We start from the raw sequence: 27,093 nt of genomic DNA, 5'->3' as shown, positions 1-27,093 counted from the left end.
GTAAAGTAAAATTTGTTTCATCAAGGCCAACAATTATAGCCCCCAGCATATGTCAGGGTCAGCAATAACCTCAAGTGAGTAGGGGTAGTTAAATATAAAAAGTCAACAGCCACAAAGAAGCCAGAGAACCATCCAAATAGTCACACACTGATAACAGGCTATGCAGTCAGGCACATTGTCCCATACCCCAAAAAACTACAAAATGTGCTAAAGCTAATTATCACAACAATGTACACCACAATAATTCAAAGAAAGCAGTAAAAGCATAAAAATATCAATAAATAATATATAAATTAAATATTTGATAAAAAACGATAAAAGTGTAATCTGTGCATACATATAAAGTGGAATATGAAACGAGTATAGGGGGTGTATGGGCAATGCAGTGAGCATAGGGGGTGTATGGGGATGCATGGAGTGTGTCACGTTAAGTGTGCAGAGCTGAGGGGTGCGCCATTTACAGGAATATACAAAGTGCAGGATTTAGGCTTCTGCTACACACAAAGTGCAGGATTATGGTGTGCGCTACACACACACAATGCAGGGTTTAGAAGTGCGATATGCACACAATGCAGGGTTTAGAAGTGCGATATGCACACAATGCAGGGTTCAGGAGTGCGCTATGTACAAGAGCTCTGGCTTGTTACTAAAGTGTGGGAAACATAGGGTTAGTATAATGGCATCAGAATAATCTTTAATTTTTCAATCCATTCTTCTTGTATTGTGACACCAGCAATGATGAATGGATGGTCGGATAGATGAATGAATGGATGGCTGAATAGATAGATAGATGGCTGGATAGATGAATGGATGGCTGGATAGGTGAATGAGTGGATAGATAGATAGATAGATAGATAGATAGATAGATAGATAGATAGATAGATAGATAGATAGATAGATAGATAGATAGATAGATAGATATATAGATAGATAGATAGATAGATAGATAGATAGATAGATAGATAGATAGATAGATAGATAGATAGATAGATAGCCTAGTAGATAGACGGATGGATGGATGGATGGATGGATGGATGGATGAGTAGATCGATAGATGAGCAGATAGATGGATGGATTAGTAGATAGATAGATAGAGAGACGGATAGATGAGCAGACAGATAGATGGATAGATAGATGGATAGATGAGTAGATAGATCGATGGATGGATGAGTAGATGGATGGATTAGTAGATAGATGGATGGATGGATTAGTTGATAGATAGATAGATAGATAGATAGATAGATAGATAGATAGATAGATAGATAGATAGATAGATAGATGGACTAGTAGATAGACGGATGGATGGATGAGTAGTAGATAGATAGATAGATGAGCAGACTAGATAGATAGATAGATGGATAGGTAGATGGATAGATAGATAAGCAGATGGATAGATGAGCAGATAGATAGATGGATGGATCGCTGGATAAGTAGATAGATGGACAGGCAGATGGATGGATGGCTGGATGAGTAGATAGATGGATGAGCAGATGGATGGATGAGTAGATAGATGGATCATGGATGGATGAGTAGATAGATAGATGGATGGATGGATGAGTAGATAGATAGATGGATGGATGAGTAGATAGATAGATAGATAGATAGATAGATAGATAGATAGATAGATAGATAGATAGATAGATAGATAGATAGATAGATAGATGGGTGGATGAGTAGATAGATGGATGGATGGATGAGTAGATAGATGGATGAGCAGATGGATGGATGAGTAGATAGATGGATCATGGATGGATGAGTAGATAGATAGATGGATGGATGAGTAGATAGATAGATAGATAGATAGATAGATAGATAGATAGATAGATAGATAGATAGATAGATGGATGGATGGATGAGTAGATAGATGGATGAGCAGATGGATGGATGGATGAGTTGATAGATAGATAGATGGATGAGTAGATAGATAGATGGATGAGTAGATAGATAGATGGATGGATGAGTAGATAGATGGATGAGCAGATGGATGAGTAGATAGATAGATAGATGGATGGATGGATGGATGAGTAGATAGATGGATAAGCAGATGGATGGATAGATGAGTAGATAGATGGATGAGCAGATGGATGGATGGATGGATAGATGGATGGATGGATGAGTAGATAGATGGATGGATGAGTAGATATATAGATGGATGGATGGATAAGTAGATACATAGATAGATAGATAGATAGATAGATAGATAGATAGATAGATAGATAGATAGATAGATAGATAGATAGATAGATAAATAGATAGATAGATAGATAGATAGATGGATGAGTAGTTAGATGGATCATGGATGGATGAGTAGATAGATGGATGAGCAGATGGATGGATGGATGGATGAGTAGATAGATGGATGAGTAGATAGATGGATACATATATAGATAGATGAATGGATGGATGAGTGAATAGATGGATGAGTCGACAGATAGATGATTGAATAGATGGATGAGTAGATAGATAGATGAGTGAATGGATGGATGGATGGATGAGTAGATAGATAGATGAGTGAATGGATGGATGGATGAGTAGATAGATGGATGAGTGAATGGATGCATAGAATAATAACTGTCAGAGTCTCTGTAAGAATCATATGACTTGTACTGGCAGAGAGGACTGCAGGTGTCAGATTACAGGATAGATAAACATCTTGTTCTCTGGTAACCTTCCCCCCACACTGTAGAAAGCAGCTTGTTCCCTCCATGTTGGCAGCAGTGCAGGCAAACACAACTCACTGTTTCTTAGTGCTGGGGCTGAGGAATGTGTCCCCCGCCATAGCAGGCTGTGTTCTCTCCTCTCTACCTTTTCTCTCCAGCTGCCATGTGCCGACATCTCCTCTTCTCAGAAATTAAAGAACTTAGGGGGCTGGGGGAAGGGGGCAGGTACAGTCTTCACCATTGGCTGAGGAGGGAGCAGAGAGGTGGATATCCATCCCCCTCTGAAATTAGCCTGTGCCAGGCCTAGCTAAAGATCATCTGCCTCTGCGGCCGTAGCTGCTGTATTCTTCCACAAGAAAAAAAGAGTCCCAGCTTCCAGGCAGCAATAGAGAAGATGCAGGCAAGGAAAAGAAAAAACACTAACATCTGCAAATACTACCATGTGGATTTTGGGGGTGCTTAACCACTTAAGGACCGGACCAATATGCTGCTAAATGACCCAAGGGGTTTTTACAATTCAGCACTGCGTCGCTTTAACAGACAATTGCACGGTCGTGCGACGTGGCTCCCAAACAAAATTGGTGTTCTTTTTTCCCCACAAATAGAGCTTTCTTTTGGTGGTATTTGATCACCTCTGCGGTTTTTATTTTTTGCGTTATAAACAAAAATAGAGCGACAATTTTGAAAAAAATGCAATATTTTTTACTTTTTGCTATAATAAATATCCCCCAAAAACATATATATATAAAAAAAAAAAATTCCTCAGTTTAGGCCGATACGTATTCTTCTACCTATTTTTGGTAAAAAAAATCGCAATAAGCGTTTATCGATTGATTTGCGCAAAATTTATAGCGTTTACAAAATAGGGGATAGTTTTATTATTATATATTTTTTTACTACTAATGGCGGCGATCAGCGTTTTTTTTGTGACTGCGACATTATGGCGGACACTTCGGACAATTTTGACACATTTTTGGGACCATTGTCATTTTCACAGCAAAAAATGCATTTAAATTGCATTGTTTATTGTGAAAATGACAGTTGCAGTTTGGGAGTTAACCACAGGGGGCGCTGTAGGAGTTAGGGTTCACCTAGTGTGTGTTTACAACTGTAGGGGGGTGTGGCTGTAGGTCTGACGTCATCGATCGAGTCTCCCTATAAAAGGGATCACTCAATCGATGCAGCCGCCACAGTGAAGCACGGGGAAGCCGTGTTTACATACGGCTCTCCCCGTTCTTTAGCTCCGGGGAGCGATCGCGAGGGGGCGGCTAGAAACGAATAGCTGCCCCCTCGTCCCGGATCGCTCCTGAAGCCACGGGAACCGCCGCATGTACGGGGGGGGGGGTCCCGATAGGACCCCCGGCCCACATCTAGGCAGGGACGTACAGGTACGCCAATGTGCCTGTCCGTGCCATTCTGCCGACGTAAATGTACATGCGGCGGTCCGGAAGTGGTTAAATAATTTTTGGGGAGGCTTGAGCACCCCCAAGCACCCACCTGGAGCCGCCCCTGGTGCTGTAGGACTGGTGAATACACCGATCCTAAAGCGCCCCTGCCCATTGAAATCAATGGGCAGCGCCGGCAAAGTGTCACTGCAGCAGCACTTTGCCGGCGCTTTTAACCTTTTTTTGGCTGTTAAAAGCGCCCTGCTAGTGGCCGAAGCCCAGGCGCTGCCAGTGTGAATGTGCTCTTAAGGGCGCATGCACACAGGATGTTTTTACAGATGCTGTTAGGGGCATGTGACTTTTTTTTTTAACTGCCTCTAAAAGCCCCTCCATGTTAGCCTATGTGTCCATGCACACATAAACTGTCAGAGGTGTTTGGGGGCGTAAGCGTTTAGTGACAGTAAAAAAAAAAAAAAATCGCCAGCCTGTGCTTCCAGGAGCAGTGAAAATGTCAGAAAACGTGACTAAACGTGTCAAGCTGCTTTTAGCCACGTTCAACATTTTTAGACGTTTTTACATTATAGGGGGTGTTTTTAATGAAAATTTTTCAAAAATGCTAACGCCAAAAAATGCGGCAAAACGCTAATGTAAACACTGTAGCTCTGCCATTTTTAAAACATGAGTTTGACTCGAACACGAAGCTCATCCCTAGGTAGCACTGACAGGCTGACCCCCCAATCCTTAAACCTCTGCAGCAATGCTGGCAGCACACATACGTCTATTTCCCAAAGACAACCTCTGGATATGATGCTGAGCGCTTCTTTGGTCGACCATGGCGAGTAGGGCCGATCCGCCCTATAGGCTCACTATGCAAGCAGCTTAGGGCCCCGCAAATCTGCGAAGGGCCCCCCAAATTACTAGAGGCCCCGCCTGGTGAGAAGTCATTTTTGCCCCCTCACCCCGCTTCTCAACTCACTGGCTGCATGGGAGAAGACGTAAGAAGTCAGCACCCCCTGCTTCTCAATTTAATGTAAGATGTCATTTCCGACAGCAGAACACCCCCTCCCCCCACTTCTCAACTTTCTTTAATGTGACATGTCACTGTCAGCAGCGCCCCCCACTTCTCATTTTTAATGTGCCATGTCATTTTGCTTAGGGCCCCAGGGAGGTCAGGATCGGCACTGATGGTGAGGCCTGTTCTGAGTGGAACCTGTCCTGTTAAACCGCTGTATGATCTTGGCCACTGTGCTGCAGCTCAGTTTCAGGGTCTTGGCAATCTTCTTATAGCCTCGGCCATCTTTATGTAGAGCAACAATTCTTTTTTTAGCCATGAGAGTTCTTTGTCATGAGGTGCCACGTTAACTTCCAGTGACCACTATGAGAGAGTGAGAGTAAGGCTTCATTTCCACTGGCGTTTTTACAGCCACTGTTGTTAGGCTTTTTTACAGCTTAAAAACGCCTGTCCATGTTTATTTTGTAAAAAAAAAAAAAAAAATTATTTTTTGTGAGCTGCAGCTTTAAAAATGCCGCGGTCGCGTTTTTGCGCGTTTTTGAGCGTTTTTTAACGTCTGGCGTTTTTACAGCTCTACTCTGGAGCTTCAGAACGCCCTGGTCCTGCGTTTTTTTTACAGCTCAAAAACGCCTATGCCATTTGCAGCTCAAAAACGTCTATGTGGGCATGATGCCATAGAATAACATGGACAGGCGTTTTTAAGCTGTAAAAAACGCTCAGAAAAGTGGCTGTAAAAACGCCAGTGGAAATGAAGCCTGATAACACCAAATTTAACACACCTGCTCCCCATTCACACCTGAGACCTTGTAACACTAAAGAGTCACATGACACTGGGAGGGAAAATTTCTAATTTGGCCCAACTTGGACATTTTCACTTAGGGGTGTACTAGCGGTTTAGATATTAATGGCTGTGTGTTGAGTTATTTTGAGGTGGAGGGCAAATTTACACTGTTATATAAGCTGTGTATTTATTACTTTACAAGTGTTATTTCTTCAGTTTTGTCACATGAAAAGATAGAATAAAATATTTACAAAAATGTGAAGGGTGTACTTACTTTTAGCTACTGTATATATTATGAAAAACAAAAAATATATATTCTTTTTATCACCATGGAAACCACACTTGTTTCTGTTGGGGTTATTGACACTAGAGAACAAAAGGTATATTATTATTATTATACCTGTGTGTCCCTAGACCGTGCCCAAGTGATACATACTTCTGTGGTGACATAATCTGAGAAATGATTGCCAGAAATAAACAAAGAGCAAAGTCTTCCGATAAGTCAGGAGCCCACTCCTTTTTTCTGAAGTTATCGTAACACAATCATTCTACTTTCATTCAGTCTCAGAATTAGGGCTGCCACCTTTTCTTCAAGCCAAACCTGAACACTTTTGCGGCACAGGACAATTATTTTTGTTTTTTTCCATAAGAACACTATAGGATTATAAAAGACTTGGGACACATTTGGGTGCCCCAAGGGGAGTAGTAATGTAGCGCACAGAGCGCCCAAGTGGGTGTGGCCAAATTGCTCCTGCTGACATCACCCCACCCTTCAGTGATGCCAAACCGACCCCCAAACAGCGGCCTGCAACGGTAACAGATTTGTGTATCTTGGTTACTTGGGGAGCCACGGCCTGGTCTGAATAATGTGTCCGGGTTTCAGGTGGACTGAAACCTGGACACATGATTCAAAACCCGAACAGGTGACAACCCTACTCAGAATTAAAGCCGAACTCCAGCTTTCTGTCGCTTTAATCCTAATCACAACTGTCTAAAACATCTGTGCAGCGGCAAAAGGGTGGGCTTTAGCACCCACATGATGCACATATGCGTCACTGGGCAGCCAATGTTTCAGAAAAGCCCAGAGCAAAAAAAAAGAGAAAGAAATGAGTGGAGGGCAGACGTGACAGGGGACAAGGATAGTAGAAGGATTGGTATTGGGGAGAAGTATGGTGGGAGGGGGCAGAAGTTGGAAAAAGGAGTTGGCCCCTCCCCCAGGTCACCGCAGCGTGAGGGAAAGTTCCTGCCCACCCTCCCCTTTGTTTTGTTATGTGTTTGTTGGTGTGTTTGTGGTGTTTTTTATCCAGACAGGGACGTTGTGATCCGGATGTCGTGGCAGTGGCGGGTGTTGGTCTTTGCGGGTGAAGGAAGATACCTCAGAAGGAGGAGTTCAGGACCTATCGGTGGTATGGGTCCTGAGAGTGGTATTTTAGCTAACTGAGGTTTAGCTGGAATGTTTTGGTAACATGTGCACTGCGGTCAGTGGTTGTCTCTAGTGTTGCTCACGAATATTCGTATTGCGAATATTCGGCTCGAATATGGCATATTCGAGTATTCGCGATATATTTCGAATTTCGCGGTGAATATTCGCTATTCCGAATATTCAAATTTTTTCAATTTTATTTTTAGAACAGATCACATCCTAGAGATCTCCATCGACGTCTAAAAGCATTGCTGGTATGATTAGAGACCTTGGGCCGAGTAGCTGAAGCGATCATTTTATCTTGCCGAAAAATCGCAATGCGATTATTCGGCAATCGGAATATCGCGCGATTATTTTCTTCGCCCTTCTTCTGCATCAGAGCCAATCAGAGTGCTCCTACAGCAGTAGTCGAAATTCCGCAATAAATATCGCATTCGCATTTTGCGAAATTTCGATAAAATATCACAAATATTCTGAGCCAATCAGAGTGCTCCTACAGCAGTTGTCGAAATTCCGCAGTAAATATCGCATTCGCATTTTGCGAAATTTCGATAAAATATCACGAATATTCTGAGCCAATCAGAGTGCTCCTACAGCAGTTGTCGAAATTCCGCAGTAAATATCGCATTCGCATTTTGCGAAATTTCGATAAAATATCACGAATATTCTGAGCCAATCAGAGTGCTCCTACCGCAGTTGTCGAAATTTCGCAATTATTTTCGCATTCGCAATAGCGAAATTTCGCAAACATTTCATTTCGATAAAATATCACGAATATTCGAATTTAGCGAATATTTCTCGAATATTCGGCTATATATTCGTGATATATCGCGAAATCGAATATGGCGTATTCTGCTCAACACTAGTTGTCTCTGAGCCAGCCTGTCAGCTTGAGGCCTATGATCAGATCGAGGTACATTTGTTATACAATAGTCAAGTAATGAGAGTGTGCTGACTGCATGCTCCTAGCCAGGCCCGGATTTACTCCCTTTGCCACCCCAAGGCCGGGTCCTTCAATGGCACCTACGCAGTACAGGAGGGACATTATTCGCCGGGGGACTTTTTTCAGCAGGACGGCGGCCGCCATAGTGTAGTATAGAGCGGTATATAGGGGTGTTGGCTCTCCTCATAATGTAGAGCGGTATATTGGATTTTCGGTCGTCCCCTTCCAGCACACGTCTTCCTCCCAAACTCCTCTCAGTGACAGTAGGGCGCTCTTACCTGCCAGCTCAGTTCTCCCAGTCCTCTGGGCTCCTCAGCCTCATGTGTGTCCACAGCCAGCGGTGGCCCCTCTCCCCTCCCGGGACGGGCATCTTACCCCGTGTCCATGGTGCGGGAGCTGACTACCCTCTGCCGAGCACATCGAGCCAGCGCTGCCGGGCTCCCAGCCTCGTGACGTCACGGCACATCTGCTCTTTGCCCGACCTGCCTTTGGGGGAAGCAAGCCCGCCAAGGAATCCCATTGGAAAACCCACTGAATCCGAATGAGCCAATGGGAAACGGGCCCTCCGTTGCCCAAGTTACCGATGCTGTTGATTAGGAGGAGGCCGGGACGACAGGATTTTTTCACCCCCCCTGTTGCCACTGCGCCACCCCTGCACCCATCGCTGCCCCCCCGAGGCCTGGCCTGTCTGGAATCCAGCCATGCTCCTAGCACAGAGACTGAGCTGTGAAAGACAGCCCCCGGTCCCCGCTAATGGTTGGTAATCGGCTTCTGATCATGTGACCACTGTGACAGCTAGTCACAGTGGTCACATGATTGACCAAACTTTCCCTCGCCTCAGCATTCAGATGGTGCACATATTGTTAGATGGACTTTGTCACTAAACAGACTTTTTTCTTCTTTTCTTTTTTCCTTTTCTCAAATATTTGTATATTATGATTAGCGCAAATTTATAGGAGAGTGATTTAATGCTGTGTGTGTCTCACAGGAAAGTTGCTGCTGAAGTGTTTTTTGTTGAATAGCACAGTTTTTTTACTTTTGATACATATACTCAAACACAAGGTAGTGGCAAACCCAAACCTGGTCCTTAATGGTAACTAGTTATTGTTCTTCATTGAATATAGTTTGAAACAAAAGAATCCACTACAGCATTGTCATCTTCCTCATCATCATCCACCGCGGCTTCAGACGATCTCCATAAAATTGTTAAGGAAGATTTCACTACTCACAAGAAAACAAACAGAGGGGACCTTGGTGAGTCTGATATGTTTCCACTTGTAAACTTTTACAAAATATTCCAGAAGTGTAAGACCCCTTTCACACAAGAGAGCCAATCGGCTCCAGCTGTCAATTTTTCAGCCTGACCCAATCGGTCCCTCCATTCTCTTTTATGGTGCTCTGGAGGTAAACAGACTTGTGTCCGATTACACCTGGCTACCTCTGGGCCCGATCTGGCAAAAACAAAACACAGAAGGGGACTTGTGTCCTTCCGGCTGGCCAGATCGGACCAGAAGCCAGTCAGATGTGAACAGTCAGCTGATCCATTTACATCCGGCTGCTCATAGAGCAGAGCGGGTTGTGTCCGTGTCTGCTCTGCATAAGTGGAACAAGCAGGGACCTATCATTCACTCGTTCCAGTCAGCTCAGCAAACGGATCTCCTGCTGAGCAACAACAGTTTTGGCCCGTGTGAAAGGGGCCAAAGATGAAAAAATATAGAATTTTAACAATGCCTTTAGAGCATAATGCAATCTATCTAACACCTGGTTTAAAGCAGCCTATATCTTTTTTAAAGCTTATCTAAACCAAAAACAAAGATGTCATTTATTGCAGTTTACTAGTCCTAAAGCCCCATACATACTATCAGTTTTCCTGCAGGTTTTTCTCTTCGGGTTTACCAAAACCATGTAGTGCAAGGGCCTGCCTGATTGCATACAAATTGAAACTCTTGAGTTTTGACCTCATATTAGATGGTTTTGGTAAACCTGAAGAGAAAACCTGCAGGAAAACTGATATGGCCAGATTCAGGTAGGGCAGCGTAACTTTGTGCGGGCGTAGCGTATGGTATTTACGATACGTCGCCGCAAGTTAGAGAGGTAAGTGCTGTATTCACAAAGCACTTGCGTCCTAAGTTACAGCGGTGTAGCGTAAATGTGCCGGCGTAAGCGCGCCTAATTCAAATGAGGAAGAGGTAGGCGTGTTTTAGGGAAATTACGCATGACCCCCACATAAATAACGTTATCAACGAACAGCGCATGCACCGCCTGTGGACGTATCCCAGTGCGCATGCGTCAGATAGAATGCCTAAGATACGTTGAACACTGCCTATGACGTGAACGTAACTTACGCACAGCCCTATTCGCATACGACTTACACAAACGACGTAAAAAGATAGACTTGTTCCGACGTCCATACCTTGCATGGGCTGTGCCACCTAGGGAGCAGCTATATCTTTACGTCGGCGTATCTCTTACGTAAACGGCGTAACTAATTGCGACGGGCGCACGTACGTTCGTAAATCGGCGTATCTTGCTCATTTGCATATTCAAAGCGGAAAACAACGGAAGCGCCACCTAGTGGCCAGCGTAAATATGCACCCTAAGATACGACGGCGTAGGAGACTTACGTCGCTCGTATCTTAGCCTAATTTAAGCGTATCTGGTTTCCAGAATACGCTTACATTTACGACGGCGTAGATTCAGAGTTACGACGGCGTATCTACTGATACGCCGCCGTAACTCTCTCTGAATCTAGCTAATAGTGTGTAGGGGGCTTTAAAGCGGGGGTTCACCCAAAAAAAAATTCTAACATTACATCCAGGATACTAACAACATTTACAGTATGCAGGTCTCTTTTTTTTTAATCGCCGTACATACCGTTATATTGTGATTTTCTCCCCGGCTTCCGGATTCTGATTGCTGCGGGACTGGGCATTCCTATCCCTGGGTTAGATGATTGACGTCTGGTGAAACAGTTCCCATGTCGCACAAGGTCACCAGATTTCCGTAAATAGCCGAGCTGCGAGTCAGCGCTATACGGCGCCTGCGCAGTCAGCTCTACACGGCAGGCGCAGGCGCCGTATATCGCCGACTCGCAACTCGGCTATTTACGGAAATCTGGTGACGCGCCTTGTGCGGCATGGGAACTGTTTCACCAGACGTCAATCATCTAACCCAGGGATAGGAACGCCCAGTCCCGCAGCAATCAGAACCCGGAAGCCAGGGAGAAAATCACAATATAACGGTATGTACGGCGATAAAAAAAAAAAGACCTGCATACTGTAAATGTTGTTAGTATCCTGGATGCAATGTTAGAAAATTGTTTTTAGGGGGAACCCCGCTTTAAGGTTTGACCTCATATTAACCTGAAGAGAAAAACCTGCAGGAAAACTGATAGTGTGTATGGGGCTTTAGATGAGGTGGCTGCATTCCGCTTTCTTTTTTTTCTTCTTTTATGTATTTCGTAGTCTTGTGAATTATGTTTTTTTTTTTTTGGAATCTTTTGAACAACACACTTTCTGTCCTTGGGTGGCTATGTTTACATCTCCACTGTATCTATGGTTGGAGTTATGAGAGCCACCCAGATTGTTCTCCAGATATGAACTACAAATAGGTTTTCCTTTTTCTTTCAACTTTCTTGCATGGTGGAGGGGAATTAGTAGTTTACAAAAGCAGAAATTTATGTTTTTCAATTTGGCCAATAGGAAGTTGCAAGGGCATTTCTGTAACGATCATTTTTTTCTGTATTTTCTTAAAAAAAAAATAGCCTGAAAAATAAAAGCTTATGCAGCCATCACATTTAAGTACTGGTAAACTTCAACATAAACTTAAAAAAGTCCCTTCTATAGTTCCCAGCCTCTTCCATATTTCCAAATGTATTTTTTTTTTTTGCTTCTTTGATCCAACTTTCTGTAAGGCCTCGTACACACGACCGAGTTTCTCGGCAAAAACCAGCAAGAAACTTGCTGGGAGATATTTTTTTTGCCGAGGAAACCGATCGTGTGTACATTTTCATCGAGGAAACTGTTGAAAAACTCAACGAGCCAAAAAAAGAGCATGTTCTCTATTTCCTTGACGGGAATGGAGAAATTTGGCTTGTCGAGTTTCTCGACGGCTTCACGAGGAACGCGACGAGCAAAACGATGTGTTTCGCCCGTCGAGTTTCTCGGTCGTGTGTACGAGGCCTAATAGGGTGGCTACATTCATTCTCTATGATTCCACTGTATGTAGGAACAACACCATCCTCTCTTGCTTGCTCCAGAGATGGACTATGGGATTTGTAATGTGTACAGAGCACTGTGCATGATCGCATCTAATGTGCACTGCTCTTTCCAAACAAATGAAAAGAGCATTGCATACTAGCCCATTATGTGGCACTTACCTGCAAACAAAGCCTGCGCTATCCCCGCTGCAGGAAGCATCTATCTTTGCCCCTCCTCCTTCCAGGGCCACAGACTCTGGCTCTGTGCAAACGAAGCCCGCGCTGTCCCCACTGCAGGAAGCATTCATCTTCGCCCCTCCTCCTTCCGGGGGCCACAGACTCCGGCTCTGTGCAAACGAAGCCCGCGCTGTCCCCGCTGCAGAAAGCATCCATCTTTTCCCTCCTCCTTTCGGGGGCCACAGACTTCGGCTTTGTGCAAACGAAGCCCACGATGTCCCCGCTGCAGAAAGCATCCATCTTCGCCCCTCTTCCTTCCGGGGCCGCAGACTCCGGCTCTGTGCCGGAGCCGCCAGGCACAGCACACGCTCAGGAAGAAACGTCACGGAGGGCCGTTTCTTCACAGCGCATGCGCTGATGACATCATAGCCGTACTACAAGGTAAATATCTCCTAAACGCTGCACGTTTAGGAGATATTTGCAGAACCTATAGGTAAGCTTTATTCTAGGCTTACCTATAGGTACAAGTTCGAAAAAGGGGTTTACAACCACTTTAAGTAGTGGATTTTTATAGATTTTTTGGGGGGGAAATCAGGATATCATTTAGTGTCCTTTTTATAGTTTCATACTATCATTTTTGTTGACTCTTCTTTATTTCATTCAGGTTTTAAGGTTATGGTTTGTTTTAGGGTTTGTTAGTTTACCTGTGACTGCCTTTCTCTCCAGGATCTCTACCAAACACAAAACATGCAGATCCCACAATATTTGAAATAATTGAGGGCATGCTTGGAACAGTTGAGGGTCAGACAAGTTCAGAAAAGGTAATACATCATATAAGACATTTATTTGTTCCATGAGCTGTAATGTTTTAAACCCAATAAGTCTTACCATTGCCAAGATGTTAGATATGTACTAAATTGGAGTACATATTCTCAGTGAAGTGACAAGCTTCAGGTGATACCCAAAAATGAGATAAATCCTCCTACATCATTTGTATCTGTTTGAAAAGCTTGTCTGAGCTTCCATAGAGCAGGGGACAGGGGGCTTAGTAAGAGCTGATTAGAGGGAAGCGAGACCCCCATCCTTTCACACTGCACACAGAAACAGAACTAAGGCTTTCAATCACAGGCTGTGTGCTGGAAATCCCTTCCTTGTCACCTTTTTACATCTTGGTGTCAGATAAACTTGTCAGAAGTGACTTATGTAGATAGCAGAGGAAGGGGGCAGCAGACAGAAATTAGACTTAGTGCTCTGGATTCATACAAGTACACATTATAGAGGGATATGCTTTGTTCTAATTTAACCACTTCATTACTGGGCACTTAAACCGCCTTCGAGCCCAGACCAATTTTCAGCTTTCAGCGCTGACGCATTTTGAATGACAATTGCGTGGTCATACAACACGGTACTCAAATTATATTTTTATCATTTTTTCCCCCACAAAGAGAGCTTTCTTTTGGTGGTATTTGATCATCTCTGCGATTTTTATTTTTTGCGCTATAAACTTTTTGACATTTGGAAAAAAAACACAATATTTTTTACTTTTTGTTATAACAATATCCCAATTAAAAAAAAAAATTCCCTCAGTTTAGGCCGATACGCATTCTTTTACATATTTTTGTTAAAAAAAAAATGGAATAAGCGTATATAGATTGGTTTGCGCAAAAGTTATAGCGCCTACAAAATAGGGGATAGATTTATGATTTATTTTTTTTACTAGTAATGGCGGCGATCTGTGATTTTTTTGTCAGGCCTGCGATATTGCGGCGGACGTATCGGACACTTTTGACACAATTTTGGGACCATTCACATTTATACAGCTAACAGTGCTATAAAAATGCACTAATTACTGTATAAATGTGACTGGCAGGGAAGGGGTTAACACTAGGGGGTGAGGAAGGGGTTAAATGTGTATCCTGGGTGTGTTCTAACTGTGTGGGGGGAGGGGACTGACTGGGGGAGGTGACCGATGCTGTGTCCCTATGTACAAGGGACACAGATCGGTCTCCTCTCTCCCTGACAGGACATGGATCTCTGTCTACACACAGCTCCACGTCCTGCTGTGTCACCGACGATCGCGGGTACCTGGCGGACATCACAGCCGCCAGGCACACGCATCGGCTCCCGAGCGATGCGCCGGGCACGTTGTTTCCCCGCTGCGCGCCGCCAGTGGCGCGCACGGGGAATGACAACAACAGGACGTCCACGGACGTCCACCTGGCACTTGAGAGCCACGCTGTGGACGTCTTTCGTCCATAGCGCGGATCCCAAGTGGTTAAAGTCTGAGGTTTACAACCACTTTAAAGAGGAAGTAAACGCTCGGTTTTTCCTTTTATTTAAATACACCTGCAAGAGAAAGTCATAATGAGCTAGTATGCACAGCTACCGAAGTCCGCCTCGGTCTCGTCCACCAACGCCGCCATGTCCCCTCGTCGGTATTTCCTGCTATCGCCGCTCCGGCGCTGTGATTGGCCGGAGCGGTATTGCCGATCCCGCACGTACACACGAAAACCCAGTTAATACCATTTACAAAAACGGCACCGCTCAGTGCGCCTGAGCCGTTGTCTATGGTGCGCATGCGCCGTAGACAGTGGTGCCCGTTTCTGTGAAAATATCTCCTTAACGTTCTTGTACCTACAGGTAAGCCTTAATCTAGGCTTAACTGTAGGTGCAAGTTGCAAGAGTGGGTTTACAACCACTTTAAGGCTTCATGTACACTGGAAGCTCTCGAACTTAAGTTTAGGTGCTTTCTGCATTTTTTTGCCAAAGCTCCTAAACTTAACTCCATAAAAGCCTATGGGGCAGAGCCACAAAGATCTGCCCCGGCGCAGCGTATCTGAGATACGCTACACCGCCGTAACTTACTTTTTTTGGTTTGAATCCTGAAAGAATTTTTGCCGTAAGTTACGGCGGCGTAGTGTATCCCTCGCGGCGTAACGGCGCCTAATTCAAATCGGCGAGTAGGGGGCGTGTTTCATTTAAATGAAGCGCGTCCACGCGCCGAACGAACTGCGCATGCGCCGTCCCTAAATTTCCCGCCGTGCATTGCGCCAAATGACGTTGCAAGGACGTCATTGTTTTGAGGTAGACATAAATTACGTCCAGCCCGATTCACGGACGACTTACGCAAACAAATTTTTTTTTCTTAATTATACGCGGGAACGACGGCCATACTTAACATTAAGTACGCCACCAAACAGCAGCTTTAACTATACGCCGAAAAAAAGCCGACTAGAGACGACGTAAAAGAATGCGACGGCCGCTCGTACGTTCGTGGATCGTCGGAAATAGCTAATTTGCATACTCGACGTGGAAAACAACGGGAACGCCACCCAGCGGATGCCGAAGAATTGCATCTAAGATCCGAAGGCGTACGAAGACGTACGCCTGTCGGATCTAACCCAGATGCCGTCGTATCTTGTTTTGAGGATTCAAAACAAAGATACGACGCGGGAAATTTGAAAGTACGCCGGCGTATCAGTAGATTTGTGGATCTGCCCCTATGTGTCCATGTACACATAGGCTTTCAGCAGCTGCCGTGTTTAGGTGAGGTTAAACCTCTCTCTCCTGAACGTGGAAGAATCACATTCAGAATAGGAACGTTTTGACCACGGGCCACGGGAAGGTGCAAAACCTAAAACAATAACTGTAAAAAAAAGGTTTGTGTTTTTTCCGTGTTTTGCGTTTTCCTGCGGCCACAGTCCTCCGCTTCCTTCTTGCCCAGACCAATTTTCAGCTTTCATCGCTCTCACTCTTTGAATGACAATTGCGCGGTTATACAACACTGTACCCAAATCACTTTTTTATAATTTTTTCCACACAAATAAAGCTTTCTTTTGGTGCTATTTGATCACCTCTGCGGTTTTTATTTTTTGTTAATTTTTAAAAAAATATACAAAATCGTTTTATATTTTGTTATAACATTTTGCAAATGGGTAATTTTTCTCCTTCATTGATGTACGCTGATGAGGCTGCACTGATGGGCACCATTAGGCTGCACTGATGGGCACTGATGGGCTGCACTGATAAGGCGACACTGGTGGGCACTGATAGGCAGCACTGGTGGGCACTGAGAGGCAGCATTGGTGGGCACTGAGAGGTAACACTGAGAGGTGGCACTGATGGGTGGCACTGAAGGGCATTGATAGGTGGCACTGGTGGGCACTGAGAATTGGTTCTAATAGGTGGCACTGATGGGTGGCACCGATAGGTGGCAGTGATGGGCACTGATAGGTGGCAGTGATGGGCACTGATGGGTGGCAATGATGGGCACTGATCAGCACTGGTAGGTGAGACTGATAGGTAGCACTGCTAGGTGGCACTGATGAGGCGCGGGAGCGTGCAAAGGGGAGGACATCTATTGACGGCCTCCTGGAAATTCTGGTCCGCGCTGTAGCCATCATTCGGCTATAGCGTGGACGCCTAGTGGCTAAAATGTGTCCAATTTGCAATAATGACCAATATTAATTAGTAACTATATTATGTATTAATACTTAGCTATTTTGTGCAACAGAAGCAATACTTGTCCAAGTTGGCCTTACAGCATAGAATATTACAAAGCATAAAGAGAACTATGCGTCGCCTGGGAGGCTACTAAAACATACATTTTAGGGTTGAGAGAGACTTGGAACTGATTATTTCTAAGTATGGTCTAGGAATAAACATTCACACAATTATTCATATGTACATTTTTTTTCTAGAGCAATTTCTCACAGTGCACCTGCCCTGCATTACCAGGACCGCCAGGACCAAAGGTCAGTAACAGGGAAGATACCAAAATGTGACATATAGCCCAATTTACTAAAGAGAGAAATTAGATTGAATGTTTATTGTGGCTTGTTGTCACACGCTTTTTTTTTCCTTTTTAACCTGTTTTATTAAACTGTTGTAGCGCTTCTGTGACATCATACTCCTATTTTTCTCTGGATGTGAAATTAATGCATAAAAAATTGCTTATAAATTTGATATGCGTTCGACCACCTTGAACATTTTGGAGCTAACTCATCGAGTCATTTCAGGTGTTTGAATGGGTATTTAAGTGGTAAATAAAGGCAGCTCAGTTTCTCCATTGGTGAGTTTTGCCCATTTTCCAACATCGGCTAGATTAGACCAACCTTTCTCAATCTTTTTACCCTAAAGGAACAATTACAATCATTTTCAGATCTCAAGGGACCCCTACTAAAATTAATCCATTGGTGGTCAGTGAAAAAATGCCCCTCACGTTGGTGGTATTTTGGAAGAATTCTCCTTATATTGATGATCAGAGGGAAGAATGTTCCTTATATTGGTGGTTGGGAAAATGCCCCTTACATTGGTGGTCAGTTGGAAGAATGCTCCTTACATTGGTGGTCAGTTGGAAGAATGCTCCTTACATTGATGGTCAGTGGGAAAAGAACCTTACATTAGTCATGGTCAGTAGGAAGAATGCTCCCCTTATAGTCATGTCTCTGGCCCTGCCAAGTGTGGCCATAATCTGTTAGCCAATAAAGATGTAATTCCACTTTGTCATAAATCTACACATGGTCTAATTTGCTGAAAAAAATAGTGCATAGGTTCCCCAGAGCAACCATTTATTTTCTGAATCACTTTTGGATTTAAAAAATAACAGGTACTGCATAATTCTGTGGTTTCAATGGACAACCTTTTTATACATATTTAACAGAAAGAATATTTTCTGGACTAAAGTTGAGCCAAATAAGCTTTCAAGGAACTTGTGATATCAAAGAATCACCTGGTCAGGCCCTTAATGGCAATGTGTAAGCAGTTCCAGATAGCAAGAGGGTTGTATGTTGAAAGTTGCTCAATAAGTAATACTGCTTGTAGACCTCAGAAGGTGGTACTCCAAACTTCCAAGTATTGTATATGGAGAAGAGAGGTGGTGGAGCAGGAGGCTGGAACAAGATTGTCAGAGAGGAATGGAACAATAATCTTGATAAGTTTTTTATTCAAAGAAAAAAAGTAACATTTTGTGCTACTAGGTATGCTTTTGACGTAATGCCTGATGAATTGTGAGCTATTATTGAAATTCAACCCATTTTCTACTGTTAGGCCTCGTACACACGACCGAGGAACTTGTCAAAAAAGACACATCGTTTTCCTCGTCGAGTTCCTTGTTAGGCTTGTCGAGGAACTCGACAAGCTTGCTTTGCGTACACACTGTCAAGACAAAATCTCCTCGTTCTCAAACGCAGTGACGTACAACACATACAATGGCAGGGGAAGTTCGATTCCACTGGCACAACTCTTTGGGCTGCTTTTGCTAATCTCATGTGTTTGCGTGTTAAAGCGGGGGTTCACCCTATAAACAAAAAAAAAACATTTTTTTTTCTTCTAGCATAAAATTAGGCATAGTAGCGCGAGCTACAGTATGCCTGTCTTGATTTTTGTAGCCCGGTACTCACAGTGCAATCGTACATTGAAGATACCGACTCCCCGCGGGGAATGGGCGTTCCTATCCAGACGGAGGATGATTGACGGCCGGCTCTGGCACGTCACGCTTCTCCGGAAATAGCCGAAATAGGCTTGGCTCTTCACGGCGCCTGCACATAGTCTGTGCGCAGGCGCCGTATAGCGCCGTGAAGAGCCGAGACCTACTCCGGCTGTCTTCGGGGAGCGTGACGTGCCAGAGCCGGCCGTCAATCATCCTCCGTCTGGATAGGAACGCCCATTCCCCGCGGGGAGTCGGAATCTTCAATGTACGATTGCACTGTGAGTACCGGGCTAAAAAAATCTGTAGCTCGCGCTACTATGCCTAATTTTATGCTAAAATGTTGCTATGGAGGGTGAACCACCGCTTTAAGTAAAAGTTTGGTAGGAGACGATTTGCACTTTTCAGTCTGTTACAGCTTGAAAAATGTGTTATCTCCATTACAAATGCTACTTTTACTCCCGCCTCATACTTTAATCTGAGCAAGCGTGGGTTTCTTAGCATACACACGCTCGAGTTTCTCGTCGAAAACCAGCCCGACAAGGAACTCGACAAGCAAATTCAGACTCCCGTCGAGGAAAAAGAGAACTTGCTCTCTTTTTTGCTCGTTGAGTTCCTCTACAGTTTCCTCAATGAAAAACGTACACACGACTGGTTTCCTCGTCAAAAAAGCTCTCCCACCAAGTTTCTTGATGGATTCTGCCAAGGAAACCGGTCGTGTGTACGAGGCCTAACATTGGCGTCCTGTGTTCTGTTTTTGTTGTTTTGTATTGACACGTAATTTAATCTGTGTGATATATTTTCCGTTCAGTTATCAATTAATTGTCAGGCTTAGCGGCCACTCACCGACATAAGAACATCGCCCAACCTGGTGATCTCATGTATTGGCAACGTTGTAATGTCAATTGGCAAGGTTGTGCAGCAATCGCTTCTATGCACTGCTCTGCCTTTTTTCTAAAACACAGTATTTTTCACAAAATCATAGTTTGCTGGACTTATCCTTTAACTTTTCATTATATTTTTAATATTTTCCTTAAAAAAGTGTGGCAATTATTGTGGGCCTGTTAGCTTTGTATGCCAGGACAGCTTTGAACTCCCAGTAAAAGACATTGTAAGGTCCACTGTACCTCATTATGTGTGATATTACTGGTACTAAATTATTTACGCTTATTTGTGTACTAGGGGGAAAGAGGAGATGATGGTTTCCCAGGACTTCCAGGTAGCCCAGGACGCATTGGGGAGAGAGGACTAGTGGGTCTCCCTGGCCCACCAGGTCCACAAGGGCTACCTGGTCCACAAGGAATTCCAGGGTCTCCTGGAACCACAACTATGATTAATGGTCTGGATAAAGAAAATACGGTAATGAAATAAATTATTTAAATACTGATATTAAAAGAAAATACTAATAGATATTCACTCAGTTAAAATGGAGGAAGTTAATGTGATTGTGGGATGTAAATATTCACTTTCCAGGCAGGGCTTAGTAGAAAATCTCATACCTACAGTGGCTGAACGTACCTTGGTTAGCCTGCTTTTTTTCTACGCTAGAAAGGCCATAGCTTTACAATGGAAAAAGCCCAATTGCTGACGCCTATAGCCACTGGCAATAACCGCATGAAAAATCTGATATGTTGGTTGTATCCAAGTTGATTGATCAATCATCTTGGGTATAATCAGCCTGCCCCTACATGGTTTGAATCTTCGCCAGGTCAACTGGGTCATTTTAAAAGTATACATTAGTAGTACTTTTGCCCCTTCATTGCTTGTTTGCCTTTAATTGGAAAACTTAGCATTTTGTATGGTTACTTCAAGATAAATACTATAAAAAACTAATGGTGACTGATAAACCTATACTAGTAGACTATTAGTATAGTTTTACCAGCCACCATTAGTTTTTCCTAGTATTTATCTTGAAGTTCATTTAGATAAGCAACTGAAATCTGAGCATCACTCGTGGCAAAAACTGATAAAATTAGGTTAGAACTAATAAAAAAAGACTCCAGCACTGAAAGACTATATTACAGACCCCTGTGATCCTGGCTACCACGGTCAATTTTGTTTCTTTTTTGGTCACCAGTTTTAATAAGAATATGATGTTTTAAAACAAAGACTTCAGGATCTAAAAAAACGCATTTACTAGGACATAAATTAGATGCTGTTCTAATGCTTCTTTACTGGGGGTATTGTAAGGAATGACAGATTTGTAATACAGCAAAACATATACTGTACAGTACATTATATTGACCAAACAAATCTGTGCCGTTAGACTCCTATCAAAGTGCAGCTACATTTCCAGTTATCAAATGATTTCATAGTAATATTTAATTTTTTTGTTCCTATTTACAGGTTCAGATAATTAGTGGCCCTCCAGGACCTGAGGGACCACCTGGACCTCCAGGTACCAATGGATATCCAGGACCACAAGGACATGAAGGCTTCCAGGGTCCATCTGGCCCTCCAGGGCTTCCAGGTCCCCCAGGACATTCAGGGTCTCCAGGATCTCAAGGGCCTAGAGGAGACCAGGGACCTGAGGGAATACCAGGTCCAAGAGGATTTCCAGGTCCACCAGGGACACAAGGTTTTGAAGGCCCACCAGGTTCAGAAGGCATGAGGGGACCAGAAGGGCCCAATGGACCACCAGGACCACAGGGCCCCCAAGGTTCCCAGGGGCTACCAGGGCCAGAAGGCAATCCTGGAATTGCAGGCCTGCCTGGTATGCCAGGTGTAGAGGGGCCTCAAGGATTGCCAGGACCTAGGGGAGAAGAAGGATCTCCTGGAATGCCGGGACTACCTGGTCTAAAGGTATGGTCTAGTGATTCCTTTTATTTTAAAACATACTGTATACCAAGCTTGTGATGAATGGTTTTTGCTTTTGAGTAAAAATTTAAGCAAGCAGAGCTTCAAAACTTTACTAAGTCATATAGACAAGGTATTAAGGTATATAAAGTTTGTCATCAGATCCTGAGGGTTATATGAAACGAGAGCGTAAATCAACCTACAGGTGACTACCCAAGAATAAAATATAGTTTTTCAGTGGACTTATCTCTTGCATGTTGTTAGAGTAGTTAAAACCTTTAGTTTTAATATAATGCTTTATATTGCTGTTTTAGTGAAGACCATGCATGTTCAGTACTTTCTGTTTACAAATAGGAATTTCCTCTTTAATCAGAAACTATAGCCCACCTAATTCTATTTTATGAAGCGTCATAATGAGAAAAAATATATTCCAGGGCTTCCACAAACATTAATAGATATATTTTTTTTTTTACTCAGGGAGAAAAGGGGGACACAGGGGAACTAGGTCTTCCAGGAATCAGAGGACTATCTGGTGAAAAGGGGGAACAAGGTCCTCCAGGACCACCAGGGCTACCAGGGCAGGCGGACATCACATGCTGCAAAGTGAGTACTATATACATATAATTTGTATTGTATTCAGTAATAAAAATACACTTTATATATTATGCATTTTTAATATTTTTGTTGTGTTTTTAATTAGAATTGAAAGAGCCAGAGGAAAAAACACACGCAGCTCCTCTTTTTGCTCGAAAGCATTAGGGCAGGGATGGACTTTCTTTTTAAAAAGCATAGCAAGCTTTTGAAGCAGTCATGGATACACACTGTAATATGCATTTATTAGTTAAATACAAAAACATTTGTTTATATACAGTACATGTAAAAAACAGAATCAATTAAAAAAAAAAAAAATGTTTGTTTGAAGGGTCCAACTGTCTTCAGAAAGGTACATACCCAACAAAGGAGTGAATACCTGATATGAATGGAATAGTCTGTTCTGGAATCAGGTCTCTTCACCAGTGCTGTACATGCAATGACAACATTGCTGATCTATCTGCACATATACAGCTTATGCATTAGGCATTAAAAGATAAGCATCTACAACAGCGGCGGCTGGTGCTCAAATTTTTTTTGGGAGGGGGGGGGGGGGGTGGCGTGCAAAAACAAACGAAAAAAAAAAACATGAATTGCAGCCACTGTGCCCATCAAACGCATCTACTGTGCCCATCAATTGCCGCCACTGTGCCCATCAATTGCCACCACTGTGCCATCAAACGCAGCCACAGTGTCCATCAATTGCCTCCAGTTTGCCCCATCAATTGCCGCCAGTTTTCCCCATCAAATGCCGCCAGTTTGCCCCATCAATTGCCGCCAGTTTGCCCCCTCAAATGATGCCAGTTTGCCCCCTCAAATGATGCCAGTTTGCCCCATCAAATGATGCCAGTTTACCCCATCAAATGATGCCAGTTTGTCCCATCAAACACCGCCAGTTTGCCCCATGATGCCAGTTTGCCCCATCAAATGCATCCAGTTTGCCGCCCCGCCCGGCACTCCAATCAATAGGCTAATAGGCGTCCAATCACAGCGCCTGTTGCTTCAGCCAATCAGGTGACAGGTAACCAGACCCAGTGCACCCGATTGGCTGAGAGGCGGGTCAGTGTTAGGGAAGCGATTCCCTAACACAGCACTGTTTAAACAGCGAACACACAGCAGTGTGCCCGCTGTTTAACAATTTGGAAGCATATTAGAGCCCCCAGGCTCTAATCAGGAGCCCCCCCACCACTGTAATTCTGATGGCCGGCGCTCGACAAGGGGTCGGACACCTAAATAGGGGGCAGAAGCGGCGACAATAGATAGATTCATGTAATGCATAAATCTATCTATTGTTGATTGACGGGTGCAGGAGAGAGGGGGCGGCGCTCCTGTGCCTACTATGGACGCACAGCCACTGATCAACAAATACTATTGCCTACTTTGCACCTGATTTTCTAAAAGTGAATTGAGGTAAAGTGACGCTCACCTCTGTTCATGAAACACTGCCATGTCAAGAAAGTTCTGTGATCACATATTCACTTCAAGTATGCTTTTTTTTATTTTTTATTATTATTATTTATTTTATTAAGGAGTCTGGTGGGATGGGGTCATAAGAACGGGAATTGGGGTTTTAAAGAGATGTCACAGTCACGAAATAAAGAACTACTAAATTATTATATATATATATTTTTTTTTTAATAGGGTGTTATTAAATCCCTCCTTCTCATGTGGTAGGGGGGTCATAAGGTGATGGGATTTAAAGAGTCACGAAATAGGGAATTTCCCTTTTTTTTTCTCCTCCTTTTATCCTATTAAGGATTTAGATTGAATGGGGTCATAAGAAGGGGAAGTGGGGTTTCAGGAGTTGCCACAGCCACGAAATAGATGGATTATCTTAGAACTATTAAGTTATACACAAACTTTTTTTTTTTCTCTCCTTTTTTACTAGGGTGGTATTGAGTCCCTCCTTCTCGTGTGGCATGGGAGTCATAAGGTGATGGGATTTAAAGAGTCACGAAAAGAGAGGGTTTTTGGTTTCCCTTTTTTTTTTCCTCTCTCTCCCTTGTATCTCCCTCTACCTCTTGTAGGCGGAGGGTGGAATGGGGGGGGGGGGGAAGAGAGGGAAGGGGAAGCAAAGCAAGAGACATAATCTAAGGGTGCTCTTAGGGAGGGGTAATCTATGTATTCTTATTTAAATATGTATGATGATGTTTTTTGTATTTTCTTTGTTACCTTTATTTGTTTATGTTTCCTCTTTTTTTTTTTGTGCATGTGTTGTAATTTGTTATAATAAAGAAAAGAAGCAATTATAAAAAAAGTATGCTTTGTAATAAATGACTGAGATCTTTGACTTGCTACATAATTAAACATTATTTATTCTCAATGTATTTTTACAGGGGGGTGTTATTGCTGCATCTCCTGCAGTATTTGTAGAGGTCCCTGGCCCTGCAGGACCAAAGGTAAAAACTCATATATGTTATTCATGTTACACCTTAGTTAATGGGGTTGTGATATAATTAATATAGAATTTTAAATTGTGGTTTTATATTAGTAATATTAGTAATAAAATAGTTATAAGAAGAAAGAATAAAGATAAAATGCTGCACTTCTAAGCAAGAAGATCAAGTATAGGAGGTAAAAGTAGTTTCAGCCTGGCTCCTCCCAGACCATCCGCCGAGGCCACCCTGGTTGTGAACAAGCAATCTATCGCTTGTGAAACGCGTCTACTATTGCCTGTATCTGTCTGACCCTTTTGACAATAAAGATGACATCAAGATAATTTGAAGTTCCAGTGTGCGACCAATTTCTTGTTTTATTCGTCTTCCACAGTGGTGAGCCGAGGTCTGCACCTGTGATCTACCTTGCACCTGATTCTGCCTGGAGCGGTGTGCTTCTCCTTGTTCTTCACCGAGGCCACCCTGCTGACACGTTTCGGCCTGCCCATAGGGCTTGGTCATAGAGGCTGAAGCCACTTTCACCTTCTACACTTGGGCTGCTTGTCCAGAAGTGCAGTGTCTGATCTTTCTTTTTTCCATGTGTGTGCTATGAGCCGGGGGGCTCTCCCGACGCTGGCACCTGTGATTAGTGAGAGTCACCGGAGTGTAACAGGATAAATGCTTGGGGCGGTACTTAAATTTGTTTTGGTTTATGGTCAAAGCGTAAGAAGAACTTGGCAGAAATAATAATAGATTTTGTGACTGGGTTTTCCACCTTCCAAGTAATGGGGGTTGTTGAAGCACACATGCAGGAAAGCTACACATAATATGACATACCTTGTTCTTACAACCTTTTGTTCATATGTTCTGCTATAGTAACGCCTATCTGAAAAGCAATTAATAATGGATCACTTGTCAGGGGGCTTTAGATAGATGGTCCTCATTGCCCGCTTTAACAAAATGCCAATCCAACGCACTGCAACTGGGTGCATGGAACGTGATTGCAGAGCAGCTACAGCATGGCGTCATTTACTTTAGGGCCAAGGCAAAAATTAAAGTGGTTGTAGCCCTCACACATGAAATATGAACAAAGCATATCCCTGAATAGTGTGTCTCGAATAAGAGCATTAAGTGTCATTTCTGTCTACTGCCTTGTTCCTCTGCTATCAACATGACTCACTTAATGCTTAAATGGATGTAGGAAAGAGAGGACTGCAGATAAACAGGTACAATTTATGTAGGATTTATTTCATCTCTGTGTATCACCTAAGGCAAGTTATTTCCCTGGATACATGTAAGGGTTTACAACCACTTTAAATAACATGTCGCATTCAGTAGGCCAGACTGCCACAGAACAGGACCCATTCAAGGTTTATTTTTTAACCCCCGGCTGTCTGAGTGAATGAGCCCAATTTGTTTGGTTTACTTCTCTCAGTAGATGGCAATGTCTTGCTGCAGCTTCCCTTATCACTACCTGTAAATGAGTTACAGTATATGACTGTCTATCTCAATGTCATCAGTATGTGAGCCCAGTAAAGGACAGGGGTTTTGTACACACACCTTTAGAGGACATGTTAACTAATATATACGAAAAAAAATTGTTTTGTATATTCAATGCACAATCCTTAAGAAATAAATAAAAAATAAATGATCGTATTTGTATATACCTGCATACATACATGTGTAGCATCCCAAATCGGAATTATGAACAAATGACATTCATCAGATCTTAAATGCCCTCTACATATTATTACACAAGTGCTAGGCTGCAAAATATACACAGCAGCAACTATATTGATGCATTTATTATGCTGATCATCACTTTTTATATGTCTCTGTTTCAGGGAGAAAAGGGAGATCCGGGAGAGGTTTGTATATAGATTTGCAGTCAATAGATGCACAGTCCACTGGAATATAGATTCTCTATTATACTTTGCTTAGTGAAACTGCAGGTATAAGATAGAACTGCACAACAGAAGTTCAAAAATTGGATGCAGCTAGCTCTGCACCCATTTGGAAACGCCCCTCTGAGGCCCCGTACACACGGTCGGACCAAACCGATGAGAATGAACGGAAGTTCAGTTTCATCGGACCAAACCGACCGTGTGTATAGCCCATCGGTCTGTTTTACTTCGGTCCAAAATTTTAAAACATGCTTCAAAACCGAACCGATGGACCGCTGCCCCATCGGACCAAACTGATGGTTAGTACAGAAAAGTATCGGTTCAAAACCCGCGCATGCTCAGAATCAAGTTGACGCATGCTTGGAAGCATTGAACTTCGCTTTATTCAGCACGTCGTGTGTTTGACGTCACCGCGTTCTGA

General features: G+C 43.3%; 1 protein-coding gene across 2 annotated transcripts in view; it reads left to right on the top strand.

The window, feature by feature from the left end:
- Window positions 1-27,093, top strand: part of LOC120919271 (collagen alpha-1(XVIII) chain-like) — an 89,236-nt gene that overhangs the window by 14,061 nt on the left and 48,082 nt on the right. For both annotated transcript variants that reach the window (XM_040331345.1, XM_040331344.1), the window contains exons 3-10: window positions 9,329-9,458; window positions 13,306-13,400; window positions 17,280-17,333; window positions 20,189-20,365; window positions 21,353-21,808; window positions 22,280-22,405; window positions 24,730-24,792; window positions 26,613-26,636. In XM_040331345.1, the coding sequence (XP_040187279.1) occupies window positions 9,329-9,458; window positions 13,306-13,400; window positions 17,280-17,333; window positions 20,189-20,365; window positions 21,353-21,808; window positions 22,280-22,405; window positions 24,730-24,792; window positions 26,613-26,636 (1,125 nt within the window). The remainder of the gene's footprint in view (window positions 1-9,328; window positions 9,459-13,305; window positions 13,401-17,279; window positions 17,334-20,188; window positions 20,366-21,352; window positions 21,809-22,279; window positions 22,406-24,729; window positions 24,793-26,612; window positions 26,637-27,093) is intronic.

This window comes from Rana temporaria, chromosome 12 (assembly GCF_905171775.1).
Source record: "Rana temporaria chromosome 12, aRanTem1.1, whole genome shotgun sequence".
Lineage (NCBI taxonomy): Eukaryota > Metazoa > Chordata > Amphibia > Anura > Ranidae > Rana > Rana temporaria.
The sequence above is the reverse complement of the archived record's forward strand: the minus strand, read 5'-3'. Positions and strand labels throughout refer to the sequence as shown.